Consider the following 16759-nt stretch of genomic DNA (forward strand, 5'->3'; position numbering starts at 1 on the left):
GGACCTGCTGAGCAGGCGCCTGCAGGATGGGGCTGCCAGAGAGTGCCCGAAGCAACAACAGATTTGGGCTGCCAGGAGGCAACTCAGCATGCAGGGTTACAGTGCCAGCCACCATCAGACATCTCCAGTTTGGGGAAAAACTGTCACTGTCAGAGCAAACATCTGCCAGCTCCACACATTTCAACTGCAGTAAGAAACGCAATAATTGTATCATCCATTTTCCATGCTGACACCATGACGTACTCGGCTAAAGAAGATAAAAGAGGCTTGGACAGTCAGGACTGCAGGCACTCGAGGCCATTTTGATTTAAGCTTATTCCCTTTCTATCTAAATAAAAATATGTTATGAATAATGAATATTCTTCCATTTCCCTCCTTACTGCTGCATTTCCAAATTTTTGTAGGGTAACACTTGCAGGGAACAAAAAGCGCAGAAACCGCAGGGTTGGATGGCGACGCTGCAGAGGGAGGTGAGAGCTGAGAAAAAACCCACAAAAGACACGTCCCCATTCCCCTGGTGCTTACCTCGTAGGACCAGACACACTGCACCCCCGCGAACCTGCGCACGCAGCGTCCCACCTCCACGTCCTCGTGGGTGGTGTACATCTCCCGCAGGCACTCTCCGATGTGCGGCACCATCCTCCGCAGCACCTCCCGGCTCATGATCACTCCTGGCCCCCCCATGCAGAAGTTCTCACCCGGCTCCAGTGCCAGCTTCCCCATCTCCTCCGTGGTGCCGAGGCCGGTCTGCCCCAGGAACAGCGGCTCGCTGCTGTTCAGGCTCCTGAGGAAGTTCTCCAGTTTGTCCCCTTTGATGTAAACGTCGTCGTCCGCCCTCATAAACCATTCGTATTTGTCCAAGTAGTGGTCATGCATGTATTTGAGCATCATGAAGGATTTCTTCTGGGGTGGGTAGGAGTCATCTACACCTGGAAGTGGCACGATGGGGATGGGGATGGAGGTGTCCGAACCCTCGCTGGAGAAGAATTCGACCTTGCCAGGAATGGTTTTGGACCACGTTCTAGATAGAAGAAGACAAGAAGGAATAATTAAATACACAAACCAGGCAGGCAGAGAATGCTACCAGAGATTACAGCTCACCTGCTTTACAAATTTTCTTTTTTGAACACCTTGAAAGGTTCTTTTTTACCACCCAAATGAGGACATTCACATGGCACACACAGCAATTGGTACAACATACACGAAATTCTGATATGGCAAGCATCTGAGTACCATTTTTGCACTGCCATATGTTACAAAATAATTCAATAGCAGCAGTTCACTAGTGGGAAGCAGGACTCCTTAAGCGCACTCAGTTGTGCACTAACGGCTATTGATCACAAAATACGGAGGGGAGTCAATACAGGCCAACAATTCACGTACAACTGAATTTACTGCTTCCAAAGCTTCCCTGCCAGTTATTCAGCATCATAGCCACCTTCCCTTCCCTCTAAGCCTCTCCAAAAGCTCAAATGTGCACTCAGAAATACAGACTTCCATAGAGTAAATTCACATGAACTTTTAAGGAAATGGCATCCCTTGGGAAACCAACCAAACAGCAACTTCTCCAGATGGTGTGTGGAGAAGCAAAGCACAGAGCACGGAGCAGAAATACTTCAAGTGGCTTTGTCCGTACCAGCAAAGTTCTAAGAGATGCCTGCAAAACTTGTAACTCCCACAATACCATAGTGCTACCCAGCACCTGCACCTCCAGCAGCTTTCCAGACACTTCATTGCAGGTTTTAGTGGAGAGGAACAGCACAGAAGAGGAGCCTTTCCTGTGCAAAGCAGACATCTGCTCCACACCTTCCGTGCTCCCCTCTGACAAATCCAACCCATCTGGCGTGGGCAAACTGGGTCACTGATAGTGCAGGAAGAGCTGTGGGATGATTCCTCAAGGCAGAGCACAGCCTCCTCCAGGGAGGATTTTCAGACACATAACTGCTACAGCCTCGCCCTCAAAAATTATTAATTTTAAGCTTGCAGTACCCTTTTCCAAGATTCTATCTGGGATAAGAGATCACATACTCCTCACAGAAAACTATTTTAGTTGGTAAACCAACACGTTTTGCCCCTTTTTATATACAGGGAGAATAATTTATAATTTTATTTGGCGACTATACTCAGAATATAACCTAAAGCTGATGTGAAAACACTCTCAAGGTAAAGGACACAGTATTCCCTCAATGCATCACTGTCACTCTGACCAGATGCCTCTCACACAGGATTCTTGCCAATACCTGAGCAGATTTTGGGCAGCACAGACCATCTGAAATTTGAAATCTCCAGAATTGGCCATCATATAAAGCCTGAAATGTAAAAATACTTCAGGAGAATTATTCCTTAAGTTCCATTAGAAAATGCAGAGGTATTTAATGAGATTAGCTAAACATCAACTTTGACACCTTAACAGTTTCTCACTAACTCCACTGTGTGTAATGAATATCATCCAATTACTTTAAAAGCTTTGTCTTCTGGATTTCTTACTGCCATGGGTAGTGTTTCAGAGCAAAAGTTTAGAGCCATGCTTCCCAGAAGAGCACAGAGTAAAGCAAATGGAAACATCTCCATTGACTTCAAAATAGACGTGATGAGGCCTTTAATCACCAGCAATGCAATTAATGCACTACTGGTTATAAATCATATCCTGTTAAAGCACTGAGATTTTCCCATTTTAAAAGGAGACATGGTCATATCCTGAACTTTCACTAACTATTAAGGAAGTTCTGCTGTTTATTTTCTGACACCCACACTCAACATACAAGTCATCCACAGCTCTTCCCATATCAACTCCCAGTCTAAGCTTAAAAGACTTTTCTTCACTAAAAATGCATTTAAATTTTAGTGTCACAGAAAGAAAGGACAGAAGGAGTTACTGAGAAATGCAGCTCATCTCCACTGAGACAAAGCTTTGGGTGGACCCAAGACACTTTGCAGACAACCACCAGGTTGAAGTTATAAGCTAAAGTCTTATGGAAATTTCTGTTTATTTACTTTTTTATTCAAAAGTAAGCAATATATTCGCAGACTTGCTCTTCATATCCTGAAAGATCTGCCTTTATCATCACTATAATCTATGGACAACACAGGATGTCTTCTATCACTCCAAACTTTAGCTCCTGTCTGGAAGTCATCAAGCCCTTCTTGATGTTGATTGGGGGAATCAAATTGATTCCCACTATAAATTTACTCCCTGCTCTCCAAATAAATACCCTCACCTCAAGAACCATTAGTTATTGTCAAGAGAAGAGCTCCCATTCAACAGAAAGGGAACAAAATGCATGCACATCCATAAACCCAGGCATGCTTGTTCCCATTCTTCTTATTGCACTAAACCTCTCATCTCAAAGCCAGTTGGAGCCCATCTTTCCATGAGAGCCATATTTAGGTTTCACATTAGACCAAGGGTAAAACATTCCTGCATGTGTGGAGAGCACAGTGGGGACAGAAAGACCATGCCCTAATAATATCCACATCCCAAGGACCCGTGTGTGACCTGGGTCAGCACCACGATGTTACTGCAGCCTCGGGATCTCCTGTCAACCACACTGACCAAGCTTGACTGAGCCTTTGTTCACCTCCTGCAACAACACAATTTCTAGGATGAGACAACTCAACGTGTTATTTGTGACCATGGCTTTGAGAGAAACACTCCCACATGGAAAAACAGCCCAAGTGTCTGTGTCAACACGAGCAGGGCTGGGGCAGAGGCTGAGACAATGCAGCCACCACGGGCTGCTCCTCACGTCGAAGCCACAGCTCACTGTGGCCCTTTTTGGGGACAGAATACAGGGAAGACAGTTTGCTCAGGAAACCCATTGTTGCCCTCAGCCAAAGAAGCCAAACCACAGAGGGTGAGATGAAGTGTAAGTAGGTTTTTCTGACCCCAGTTATCAGCAGAACTAAGGACTGATAACTGCAGGGATGAATTCTGATCAAAGCTGCTTTTTAACTTTTTTATCCAATGTTGCAAATAATCAGACCTGGCTCCATCACCAGCAATTCTTTAGTTTAGTATGTAAAACCTGCATTTCTTGCCAGTCCTCTCACCTCCACTGTAGTTTACCTTGTCTGCTCTCAGGTTATGGGCAGCAACCTGACCCTTCAGTTCCTGAGCACAGAGCTCTTGTCTCAACACCTCCCCATCTCTGTGGCCCCACCAACATCCCCTTCCACCAGCTGACAGCACTTTCCTGGTCAAGGTTCATCCAATATAAGACCTTCAGGTTGTATCTGCAAAAGAATTGTATGTTTGATAATAAAAAAGCCCAGGAAAAATATTTTAATTGAAATTTGACACCCTCCTTCTTCCCCACTGCCCCGTCACCCTGAGCTGTTTAAATGACACATTGACACAACATTTCTGCCACCAGACTCCTGTATCTGCACCTGCAGAGACCACCTGGGCTTCAGTCAAAGCCATTTCGACTGTCCAGAGAGAAGTATCAGCTTGTGACTACAACTGATACTGTACTGAACTGGTCATTTAAAAACCCTGACAGATCCCAACCTTATCTCCCCTGTGTAATCTGAATCTGCTGCTTAAGCAGGAGGATGTGCATGAATCAGGACAGCAAGGCTCTCTATTACCCTCCCCAGGAGGTAAAAAACCTGCACGATGCTGTGTGACCTGGTTTCTCTCAGTGCACAGGGCACAGAACTCCACAAACCAGAAGGCTGTGTTGACAAGGAAATCAAAGTGAAAATTAAACAAACACAAACAAAATGTGTAATGCTTCCTCAGAAAAAAAGCTCTAAGCAGAGGACATGAGTCCAGCAATGCTCCAGTACTGGTGGCTACCAAATCAATTTTACTATCCCTCCCTCACCCAGCTTTGCACACTGGATATCCTACCCTAGGCTAAGCAAGTCACAAGCAAACTGGGTGAGAAGATTTTATCCCAGCTGGCTCCCAGGTGCTCATGAAGTACAGAAAACCCTGTGCACATCAAGAGTGCTAAAAAAACCCAGCCTTTTCTAAAAAGTGACCACAACTGTAGTCATGAAATGTTTCAGAAGTTATTTCTTCATTTAAAAAAAAGCCTAAAAGCGTGGCTTGCAGCAGGAGCAGCACAGATCTGGAATGTTTTATCTTCAGTTTCCAGTATTTATTATTTATTTGTATTATCTTGCTTATCAGCTCTGCAGACTCGGCAGAAGTACAGTCAGTGGTGTTATGCAGACAGTGCTCCCTTTGTAGAGACCCAAGCTGAGGACCATGACAAAAAAATGTATTTGGCTTTTGTCTGCAGCTCAGGAAGTTCCCTCAGAGGAGATCAGAGAAATCATCTAAAGTTTTGAGAAATAGTCATCTTGTATAATTACGCTGAAGAAAATCATAATTTGTGAAGAACTCATCAAGACAACAGACATAAAAGACTGATGTCTTGAATGCAGCTAAATTCCATGTTGAATTAGGGCTAGTTTGGCATAACTATTCTTCAAGGTCCCATTCTTCCAACAACACGTGCTACAGGGGAAGCAACGAACCACAGGTGAGGCAGGAGAACTGGGCACAGACACCAGTACGCTGCTCCTGCACGTGGTACTGTAGATAACACATGGGAGGTCACCAAACAAAAGCTAGTTTTTTAAAATTTCCAGATCTCTGTCACTAAGATCTGCATTACAGAATTTGAATTTTGAGGAAAAGTTCCTTTAAGGTTTTTGCAGGATTGCTTTAACTTTAATTGGGGGAGAACCCAGCAGCTTCCACAGCTCTTGGAGTCCTTTGAGCTCCTCCAATTTTAAATGATGCTAGTTTTCAGTCCATGCATATCCATCCACCTTCCTTGGGGACAGAGGGACAGAAATGGATCCATAACCCACAGGCACACAGACTGTCAGTGGGTCAGGCTAAGATCAAAGTCCAAGTGTCTCAGAGTTTTGGGTCTTATAGTTATTTTGGGGGGGTGTACGTGACTTTGTTTTACTTACCCCCCCATATCAATGACAGTTACTCTATGTGTTTCTTTCATACCATTCCTTAAACATCCTCACAAATTTTAGGTTACTGGTCGAGATCCCAAGTACATCATGTTTCTGGTAGAGGGTACCTGAGCAGGACACCGAGTTCTCACTACTGCAGTACTGTGGTGTGATTCACACATGAAGTAAAACACGTACTGTGCTGGCACGACACTCAAAGTCACTTCACAGGGCCCCCTCCCGAGAGGCAGGAGCTCCACAATCCATCACATCCCTTCGCCAGCAACCAGAACTTGGGCCAAACCCCCCAACAGATGCGCATCTGAATTTAGGAACAGCACAACAACGTGTAAGTGCAGGCTTAGCCAGATAACACAAACTCCCCCACACCCCAAATCCTCCTGGCTGCCTTTCACTTAAGCTCTTCCCAGCACTCAGGTATTCGGATTCCAGCACACACAGCTTCCTGTAAGCCACCACCAACAGAGGCAGAAACGGAGCCTCTGAAGGGCATCCATCCTTGTGCCACAGCACAGGGGTGGCTTAGCACCAGCCCTGGGCATCACTCATGGTCCTCGTGGCACTGACGGTGCCGTGGGGACTGTCCCAACCCCACAAGTGCTGCGGCTGTGTGTTCCTGCCAAAGCCCAGCCGCTGACATCTCGCCATTAACTGCATTCACACCACTCTCCTGCCACGTTTCCCAGGAAATCTAGTTGCTACGCAAAGGGAAAAAAAAAAAAATAGGGTTAACTGCCTGATATTTCTGTTCCTGAGAAAGCAGACTTAAATCTTCTGGGAGACTGCTTATTCCCATCCTCTCCTTCCTGCAGCTCTTTTAGGACAACTCCCCTCAACTGCAAAACCATTAGCACATATTGTTGCACTTTCCCTGAACCCCAGCCATCCCTTTAACTCCTTCCTGCCCAGCTCTTTTCCTGACTATTCCTTGTCCTTCCAAGCGACACCGTGGCTCCTGCTGCTGCACTTCACCGGCCTCCTGGAAGGGAAGCTCTGCTAACCTGGCTGTCAGATGCAATCACTGCTGAGGCTGCAAATCTGCCCTCCGAAAAACCTGTGGATCTAAAGCTTATTCTCTGCCTCACCGACTACAAAAGCACGACTGTTACAAAGAGCCGGCAGCTCCCGAAAATCCCGCAGGCCTGGTTTGCCTTGCAGTGGTCATTTTGCTCATGATTGATGTTCAGGAAGTGGATTGCTTCCCCTCTTGTTAGACCCTATCTGGATTCACAGCAGCCAGGATCAGCAAATGCTTTCCGCTCCGGTCCCTTTTAGCTGTGTCTGTAAATGGCCTTTGAGCCACAGCAATTTGGAGGTATTCAGCCTCTGAATCCCTAATTCCTTTCAGCGTGGTATCAAGGCTCTGCACACGCTGCCACCCCGGGAATGCCTTGCTAGCAGCTTCCCATTTCACTGGCTGTGCCAGCGATTCAGCTCACCAGGATGCTTTGTCAATGTAGTAATCCCAGCAATTGTCTGCTTGAGTACTTCATGGCAATCAAAAGCCATTTAAGATTTCAGGTTTGTCTTCCTCTTCCCCCCTCCCCATCATCCCCCAAAGATGTCTTCCTGTCACCAGGACATTAGCTCATTTCTTTCACCAGCGGAGGTGAGAAAAACGCATTTAGCCCCTACTAAGGTCTCTTTATCCATCTCTTCCAAGAACACACATCATCTCTAGAGGTTAAACCAAAATAGCAGTGTAGTAAAAAGCGATACTCAGATCTCCATCTAAGGGCTGAAGGAGCCCGATTCCATTAGCTGAATTTGTTAAGTTGCATCTTGAGCCATTGTTTTGTGTGAGCAGATGTTGCAGATCTTGTTCTCTAAACCCAGCTCCGCCACAGCACGAGACTGTTCAGCAAGCACAGGCAAAACCAGGGACAAGAATCCTTCCCACACCAGCAAAGTGAATTCCTCCCCAGAGAACACTCTGGACAACACAGTGATAAATTACCCTTTTCCGAATTCTTGATGCAAAATCTGATGGATGCTAGGCAAACTATTCTGCCATAAAACCTGCTACATGATGTCCCAACACGACTCTAGCCTCTCCGTATGTAAATCTAAATTACACAGCCCGTGAGATTAGCAATCCAAAATGCTCCATCCCACATGGTGAAGGAGAACATAACCCTGAAGAAACAGATTCCTTCACCCATTTCAAAGCATTAATCATGCGCTCTCTGTAACTTAATTACAGGTCTACTGCTGGAAGAAGGAATTAAGTTTCCATTAAAACCATCGCTGGTGGACAATATGCCTCAGATTGCCCAAATAAAGCAATTTTACTGCATTTGATGCTGATATAAAGACAGATTTCCTGAAACCAGAGCTGAGCTGGGAACGATGGTATGATGGCCCATCATACATAGTTTTGCCATCCTGCTCTTACTGGCCAATAGGGCCAAGTACTTTTTAGCCAGGGTAGGCAGGACACGGAGAAGGGTTTGTTCTAGCACAAGACTAAAGGGAATGTTTTATTAAAGATCTGCCCCAGAGCTCCTGGCTGCTCCTCCGAGGATGCTGGCTCAGCCAGAGCAGGGGTACACCCAAGCTGACATTTTAGCTCTTAACTCTTCTAGATTTCCCGAGCAGGCTTCCCGTGCAGCCTCCCAGCACTGCCTGCTGGCACACACACCGGAGCAACGAGCATATCCCAGCAAAGCAGAGAGCTTCACCAAAGCCACAGACACATCTCTCACAGAAGAGATGATTGTCCTGACGCTGCCGAGCCTTTTGACAGAACTCCCGTTAGCCCGTGGCACTCACGGCCATGCCCAGCTACACCTGGGGACCACGGTGAGCGGCACACAGGGCAAAGCACCAAGGTTGTTCCTGCTCCAAAATTGCGTGTGCTCAGGTAACAAACACACGGCTCGGACACCTTGGTTCCTGCATTAGCTCAACTAGTCTGAAGCACAGACCGTTTCACCCAGGCTGACTCCTCTCATCCCGTTTCACCACCTTGTCCAGCCTCAGAGGCGGCTGAGAGCCGAGCTGGATTTTACTCTTTGTTCCCAGATGCCTTTTCTGGGTCTCATTCCCAAGCACACGCTTTCGGCTTGGCACAGTGGTCTTTGCTTCCCTATCCAGGGGATTACAGCGGTCCCCAAACTTTATTTCTGTTACCATCAGGCTGTCAGCTCGCTCCACAAGCAGCAGCCAAGGACCGCACCAGCGCGGCGCAGCTGCGCCCAAGGCAGAGGCACCGAGGGACGCACTTTGATGCCCGTGTCTCCGCCGGCGACCGGCGGTCAGTGTCCCCTCGCATCGGCGGGGCTGCCTGACCCTCAGGCAAGGTCACCGGGGCCACCTGCCAGGTGGAACCTGGCTGAGCCAGACCCTGCGGGAGCGGCAGCGCGGTTCACTCGACCCCTCTGTCTCAGCCGAGCTGCCCGGGCAGCGCAGCAGCGCTCGGGGCACCGCTCCGCCCGCAGCCCGCCCGGGGCTAAGCGTGCACCGGGGCTCGCTCGCACCCGCCCAGGGAAGGGCGAACGGTCCCCGCGACCGGCGGGGACATCCCGGCTGCAAGGGCATCCCGGGCAGGGCGATTTTACCCCGGGGCGACCGGCCGAGCGGCCCGAGTCCAGCTGAATGGGACGGAACCGAGCCAAGCCCAGCTCGGCTGAATGGGACCGAAGCGAGCCAAGCCCAGCTCAGCTGAACGCGACCGAACGGAGCTGAGACGAGTCGAGCCCACTCGAACCGACCCCGAGCCTATCCCAGACCCCAGCCCAACGCCGCCCAGCGGACCCCCATCCCCGCCGCCCCCCGCCGCTCACCGGTGCGCGGCCACGGCGCGGCTCCGCAGGTACTTCTGCGCCGTCATGACCCCCACGAAGAGGAAGCTCTGTGCCGGCGGGCCGGGGCGGCGCGGCGGGGCGGCGGCGGCGGCGGCGGGCGGCGGGCGGCAGCCCTGCGGGCGGGCTCGGTGGGGCCGCGCCGCCGCCGCCAGCTCGGAGGCGCGGGGCAGGACGAGGCGCGATGCGAGCACGAAGCCCAGCACCAGCCCCAGCAGGACGCTGAGCCAGGCGCGGCGGCCGCGGCCCGCCATGCCCGCCCGGCCCGCTGCTCACAGCGCCGCCGCCGCCGCCAGCCGCGCCGAGGCGCCCAGCGCCGCCATGGGGGAAGGGGCAGGGACGGGAAGCGGAGGGAGGGGAGCGGGGGGCCGCCCGCCTCCCCGGCCCTGCCCCTCGGCACAGGCGCCGTGTGCGGCCCCGCCGCGCTGCCCCTGGCCCCGCCCGGTCGCGGCGGAGCCGCCGCCGAGCAGCCCCCGGTGCGGCCCCCGCCCCGCGCGGGGCTCCGGGACACGGCCCTGGGCAGGGGGCACCGAGAGCCGCGGTGTGAGCCCGGGACGGCAGCCAGCTCCCGGAGCACCACTCTGGAGCCGCACCGCCCCATCTCTGGAAGTGTTCCAGGCCAGGTTGGACGGGGTTTGGAACAGCCTGGTCTTTGGGGAGGTTGGAGTGAGATGAGCCTTAAGGGCCCTTCCAGCCCAAACCGGTCGGTGGTTCTGTGACAGGGACCGGCACCTTAACCAAGCGTTCCACACAGGGACAGAGAACCTGGCCCAGCATCCCACACGGGGACCTCAGAACAGGGACACCTGAACCTCAGCCCACATGTCCAGACCGAGAGGGGCAGGAGGCCAAGAGTGGATGCTCGGCTCTGGGGACAGGGACTGAGACCCTGGACATAACCCCTGGACGGGCATCCCAGCACCCTGCACCAAGACCCCATGGCAAAACCCTGGCTCAGGAGCTAGAACTGGGAGCCCAGCCCTTCAGATTAGGATGGGACACAGATCCAGGATAGGCACCAGGTCAGGTCCCTGGTGCCCAAGCCTCGGCTCTGCCCCACGGCACACACGGACACCGAGGGGATGCAGGCAGTGAGGAGCAGCCTTGCAGCCCTGTTTGCCTGGCACTGGTGCATTTGTGCAGCACAAGCTGTGGTGACACGGAGCCAAGGCACAGGCACTCTCTGTTTTTTCCCACCTTGCTAATTAAACCAACCAGAAATAGGTCAGTCTGTTTCCATCTGCAGGCTATAGTGAGTGCTCAACAGATCGAAGACTTTTTCTGTATTGTCTGAAGATTTCTTTTTCCTTTGTCCACGCTGACTCCATGTGCATTTCATCTACAGAGCGCTTGAGCTTCAAATGCTGCAGCCACAAACCCCTCACATTTCACAGGAAAAAAGCCTTCCAGTCTCAACAGAAGAAACTTATCAAGTACAACCCACTGACCTCCTGCTTATCATTGTGGTTTCTTCCATTTCCTGCCCACTTCAGCCTTTCCAATTGCCAGTCTTTTCCATTTTAAATTTTATTTATATCATGATGTCATCCACAATGAGCTGGGAAGAAGAAAGTCTTGGTGTAACGGCAGCAACCTCTTGAGCAAGAACAGTTGCAAAAGAGGATGTCACACCACATTAATACTCTACAGCAATAAACCAAAGAGAGACATCCATGACAGATTTTTTATGATCACAAGTAACTGTCTTGTTTCTGGGATTGAGCAGGTAATGACACAATCTGCTTATCTAATGACCTCAATGATATGTCTTGAAAAAATAGCTTTTTTGGGGTGTTTATTGCTCTTGGGACGGTGCCATCCTTATACTGAGGTCAGCACAGATGAACTTGTGATGTCAGGAGCACAAATAACACAAGGAAAGTGCCACCGAGACTTACAGTATTAAACAACAATAAAATTGAATACAAATAGAAAGTAGATAAGAAATACAAACAGTGAACAGGAAAGAAGAGCAGGACATCTCCTTTTGTGTGCCCATGGGCAGAACAAAGATGTATTGAGTGAGAAGTGTTTGTGTGAAGAGGGAGAAAAGAACTAAATGATGAAAGAGAGAAAGAGCAGTTCAGACTGGAATACACACAAGGCAGGTAAATCCAGGAAGGGCAGGAACACCATTGCTTGGCAAAGGGCAGCTGGACTTTTCCATCTTTCCATCTTTTCCATCCCCTCCTCAGCCACCACTGTAATTCCTTTCTGCTTCCCAGGGTTTGCAGTGCTTCACAATTACTTCTAACTACTGGTGCATTGATCCTTTCCATGAAATCTGGTGTTATCCTCAGCCTGTGCCACTCTCCACACGTGGATCTTTTATTGTGCTTAAAAAAGGTTCTTCACTAAACTCTGCTTCTCTCCTCTCCCTACAACCCTGCTCATCAGATCCTGAAATACACGACACCAAGAGACATTCAAGCCACAAAAAAGCAAGGCCACTCCTTTCCAAGAGAGGCACATTTGGCAAGTCCATGAGCAGGAATGAGATTACTCTCTGCCTGCTCCAAATCAGCTGTAAAAATCTCCTGATTTAAGGGAAAGCCACTGTGGCCTATGAATTACAGGAAAAGGCAGAGCTAGCCTGGTTAAAAGGCAATAAAAAAGAGAAAGGTTGGGGCTGGGGCTGAGGAGCTGTCAGTTGGCTTCTTCCCACAAAGAAAAGAAGTTAGTCATCAGAACTGAGAACTCTGTACAACTTCAGCACACATGGAAATGATGAAGCAGAGCAGCACATTCCCCTGATGGATCTCCTCGGCCCTGAGCTCTCCTGGGCACGTTCCCACCTTGCTGCACCTCCAGAATAATTATGGTCCTGGAGCTCACCATGTGCAGGGACAGTCAGAGAATGCTTGGGAAGGGGCAGGAGAAGGAAGGGGAGCTTTCCTGGTGCCAGGATTTGACCTGGAGTGGAGGCAGGGTCAGATTTTGTAGGAGATCACCCCCCTGGCTGTAAGGCTGAGATGTCCAGCTGTGAAGAAAGGGTGCCACCTGGGAATGCTGCAATGCTCACACAACTCCCACAGCACATCCACATGCCTCCCTTTATGTCATTTACTGTGCCAAACTCATGTTCCAAAGTGCTAAGCAGGCACATGCCCCTTTTACTGCTTCTGCCCCCTGTTCTTGCATAGAGCAGCTGCTGGAAAAAAAGGGAAAAAAACAGATTTAGAGAAAATTTGAAAAGCATGGCTTAGTTCTTCCAGTGGAATTATAACACTGTTACCTACCTAGAGAGTATTTTTAATCTGGATGGCAGTAAAAGGTCATACTGCATAATCACATTTAAGTGCCATTCCCTATTAATACAGCTCTTGGTCTCAATAGCTGTCACTATATATCATGGTTACTATATATTCAAAGACGTGATATTTTTCTTTTGTAACACAGTCAACAAGCATAAACACATTTTTATGCAGCATGTTTTCAGCTCCTTGAGGGATGGCTAGAGGAAGTATTCCAAGGGCTCTCCAAAAACCTGCAGAAGATGCACATGGTATGTGCTCATCTCCACGCTCCCATCCCACTCCCTCCAGTGAGATTAGCACCCAGACCAGCCCATGAGAGCCCACTTGACAGGCCCACATGGTTTAGATTCATAATCAGATTAACAAAACAGTAATCCTATTTTTAAACAATGAAAAAGCCAAGTCCTTGAGCTGACAGTGTATGTGTGTGCATACAGAATAAATGTCATCCTTTTGGAATAAAGAACCTGAATACCAAATGAAAAGTTTCTTCCACATAGGAGACTTTGTCCTGGAGAGGAAAGATCTATCTTGCATTATTACCACTTCTTTTACCCAATGATTTTGATCTCCAGCAAGCTCACTCCAACACTTGCAGGATGTACCATCTACAAGATACATTTTTTACCACATTTTAAAATAAGTTAACAGAAGTGAACTACTCCCCAAATGCTCCAGAAACTTTAATTACGAATGTTCCAGTACTCAAACTTATACTTTAAAAACTGCCCAGGCACTGGAAAATGAGCATATTTCATATATTCAATGTAACAGACTCATGGTGGAAAAAATCTCACTGGGCAACCAGTAGCATTTGTCTCTGTCACAGAATTTCCAGCACCGCTGCATTTTCCCAAATGATGCGGAAACTCTTTTCTCAGCTCCAGCACCCACTTTTTTTTTTTTCCCCCCTCCCCATCCTATTTCTGGTGCTGCCACGGCCCAGTCCCAGCTTTTCCTCAGCCGGATGAGTCAGAAGTGCCCGTTGGAGGGAGCGCAGAGCTGTCCCCGCTGTGAAAGCCAGCCCGACATTGCCATCGCCCGGCCCGGCCCCGCAGTGCAGCGGCCTCGCCTTCCCGGCCGGGAGACGCGGGAATGCCATGGAAAGAAAACCCTCCTGCTCCTCAGCTCCCGCTCCTCCTCCAGGTGTCACCTGCCCGGTGACAGCAGCAGCACTGCGGGTGTAACCAGGCACTGGAGCTCTGCGCTGCAGACGGGACTGATGCATTTTGGATGTAGGGCTGCCGCACCTGAGCCAAGGAAGCACTGGAAAAGCCCACAAAGTGTGTTTAAAAAGTGAGCATCAAGATATCATAGCCCCAAAAGCAAGACACATAAAGAAATGGCAATTACATTACCTAAGAAATGGAATTCACAGGTAGTGTTGCCCTCTCCCACTATGTGATAAAGCTTTACAACCTGGGGTTTTTTGGTTTTTTCAAAGTGCATCTTTTAGGCCAAGCTAACAGTAACTCCCCATTTTAATGCAGGGTACTAGAACTAGACTTAAATTCCAGGTATTTCAGGGTATCCATTTCCCTTCCATTTTCTTTAAATAAAATTATCCAAGTTTTTTTCCCTGCCTCCCTCCACAAACTGTTACCCACAGAACCAGCTCAGTAACCACCACACAAAGAATCTATGATAGAGGGAAGAGTGAAATTGTAAATTTACCAGTGGAGATCTTGCTCTGTGCTGCAAGTGCTTTTTAGCAGGTGTGCACTTCAAAATAAAATCATAGCAATAAATACACAAGAACAGCACCTGCCTCCCTGCCAGTGCCTTGCCACAGAAACCTTCAACAAGAAATGTGTATTTTCCCCACTAAAGCTGAGCTGAGGGCACCCATTCCACTGGAGACATTGGTTTCTCATAAAAGAAACAACGGAAGTTTTTGAAGTCGTTGGCTCTGGAGCTGGGAATATGGGCAGGGTGTGTGTCAGGCTGGCTTGGAAGGTCTCACAAAATCAGCTACAAGGGTTCAGCCGGGCCAGGACACCACCCAGCCAGCAGCCGTGTGCTTTTCCTTTGTGGTTGCAGAGCTGTTCCAAAAGCCAAGCTTTCATTCCACAAAGGAGGGAGAAAAAAAGAAAAACCTAAAGCTCCAGCTCATCCAAGACTAGACCAGCTTTTTTACAGCTGGAAATTGCATAGTTTCACTGTTCAGCTATAGCACGGACAGGAACGTGCTGAGCCCCACTTGTGGCTAAACTGATCCCTGAAAGTGAACTGATCCTGTGTAAGGACAAAACTCATCCAGGAGGTGGATCTGACGCTGAGATGTGTGCTGACGTGCAGCCAGGCTTGCAAGGACCCAACTGCTAAAGAAGGGAGCTGCCTGCATGAGCAGGAGGCAGAAAGAACAGCATTTGAGGGGTTTAAATTCAGCTAGTAACAACAAGGCTGCTGGTAAAATTACAGGAGACTCAGGCTGGATGCCATCCCCCTTCACAGAGCTCTGGAATGCACAGTCATCTTCTAGGGAGGGGAATAAGACACAAACACCCTCCTCCAAAAAAAAAAAACCAAAACCAAATCCAACAATTAAACACCTGAGCTGAGTATCAGCAGAGTCTGAGCACAGAGCCACTGCAGAACAGCCCAGCTCCTTGAGTTATGAGTCAGAATAGCAGAGAACTGCATAAAACACAGCAGATGAGATTTGTTAGTACTGGCATTTCACACCTGCACTCAGATTTTGCAAGGACAGCAGTTCCTTGTAGATACAGGTGCAATTATCGTTTTCATTCACATTGATCTTTGATTGAGACACAGATAACTCTACAACACCTGGGAACAGCTCTGCTGACAGATCCCCCCATTGCCCTCACTCCCCTAACTCCCTCTTCTGTTTGTTATTAAAAATTTCCAGCATAAGAAACATATTTTTTAAACGCCCAAGTATGCAATATCACTCTTAAAATCTTTCCTCGTTTCACAATGTTTTTTTTAAAGGCTTAAATAAAGCCAAATAATTTTTGAGTCTGACAACGTGGGATGTTTTGTTCAGTTTTAACTCCAGTGCTCAGTATCTCCTGATGAATAGTTAAGAGAACTATGCATCCAGATCTCATCTGCAATTTAAAGAAAACAAAAAACTCTGCTCCTCCAGCATATAAATAATCTAAAAGCAACTAAAATATTTATCTGCACTTCTCAAGCAAGTAACATTTTCAGGAATTTTTTGTGCCTTTGAACTTGCTTGCTTGATTTTTGGATTTTTAATACCAAAATCAGGTAATTAAATAGTTTATTACCCAGCTTCTTCCAGATAGAAGTATTTCCAGAAGATCTGTATGAGTAAAGCAAGAGGCTTCTTGTATAACTGCCCTAGTGGGGGGGGGGGGGAATCTCCTGAAGGCTTTTTAATATGATCTTTCATAATTCAAGTTCTTGGGAATTCATACCAAACCAGGAACAATGGATTCATTAAATAGTTCACTTTCACCTAATGCTTTCTGCATATGCTTCACTCCTGAGCTATAAAGCAGCAAGCAACCACCTTTCCATAATGCTTGTGGTCAGGGGAGAGCTTTCCATTTGAAGTCAGAGGAAAAACCCTTCCCTCTTGTGCAGGTTGTGAGCCAAAAGAGAAGTTTTATGAACTGAGGTTCGTCCTCCCACCCTGTTCAATAGCTTAGAAGTGTCTGACAGAAAAATTCAGGAACTTGAGGATTAAAATAAAAAAAAAAAATAAAAGGAGAAATAAGGTTGAAGCTTCCAGAAATACGTGCATCATTTCATTTTCAC

At 48.3% G+C, this 16759-nt stretch overlaps 1 protein-coding gene across 1 annotated transcript in view; it reads right to left on the reverse strand.

Moving 5' to 3' along the window:
* The window catches only part of CHSY1 (chondroitin sulfate synthase 1), a 73375-nt gene extending 63369 nt beyond the window's left edge, over nt 1-10006 (reverse strand). Inside the window, exons 1-2 of the mRNA XM_014874582.2 lie at nt 9735-10006; nt 526-1021 (exon numbers count right to left, since the gene is read on the reverse strand). Of these exons, the coding sequence (XP_014730068.1) occupies nt 526-1021; nt 9735-10006 (768 nt within the window). The remainder of the gene's footprint in view (nt 1-525; nt 1022-9734) is intronic.
* Nucleotides 10007-16759: the final 6753 nt, after the last annotated feature.

The sequence above is a fragment of the Sturnus vulgaris genome, chromosome 13 (genome assembly GCF_052056855.1).
Source record: "Sturnus vulgaris isolate bStuVul1 chromosome 13, bStuVul1.hap1, whole genome shotgun sequence".
NCBI lineage: Eukaryota > Metazoa > Chordata > Aves > Passeriformes > Sturnidae > Sturnus > Sturnus vulgaris.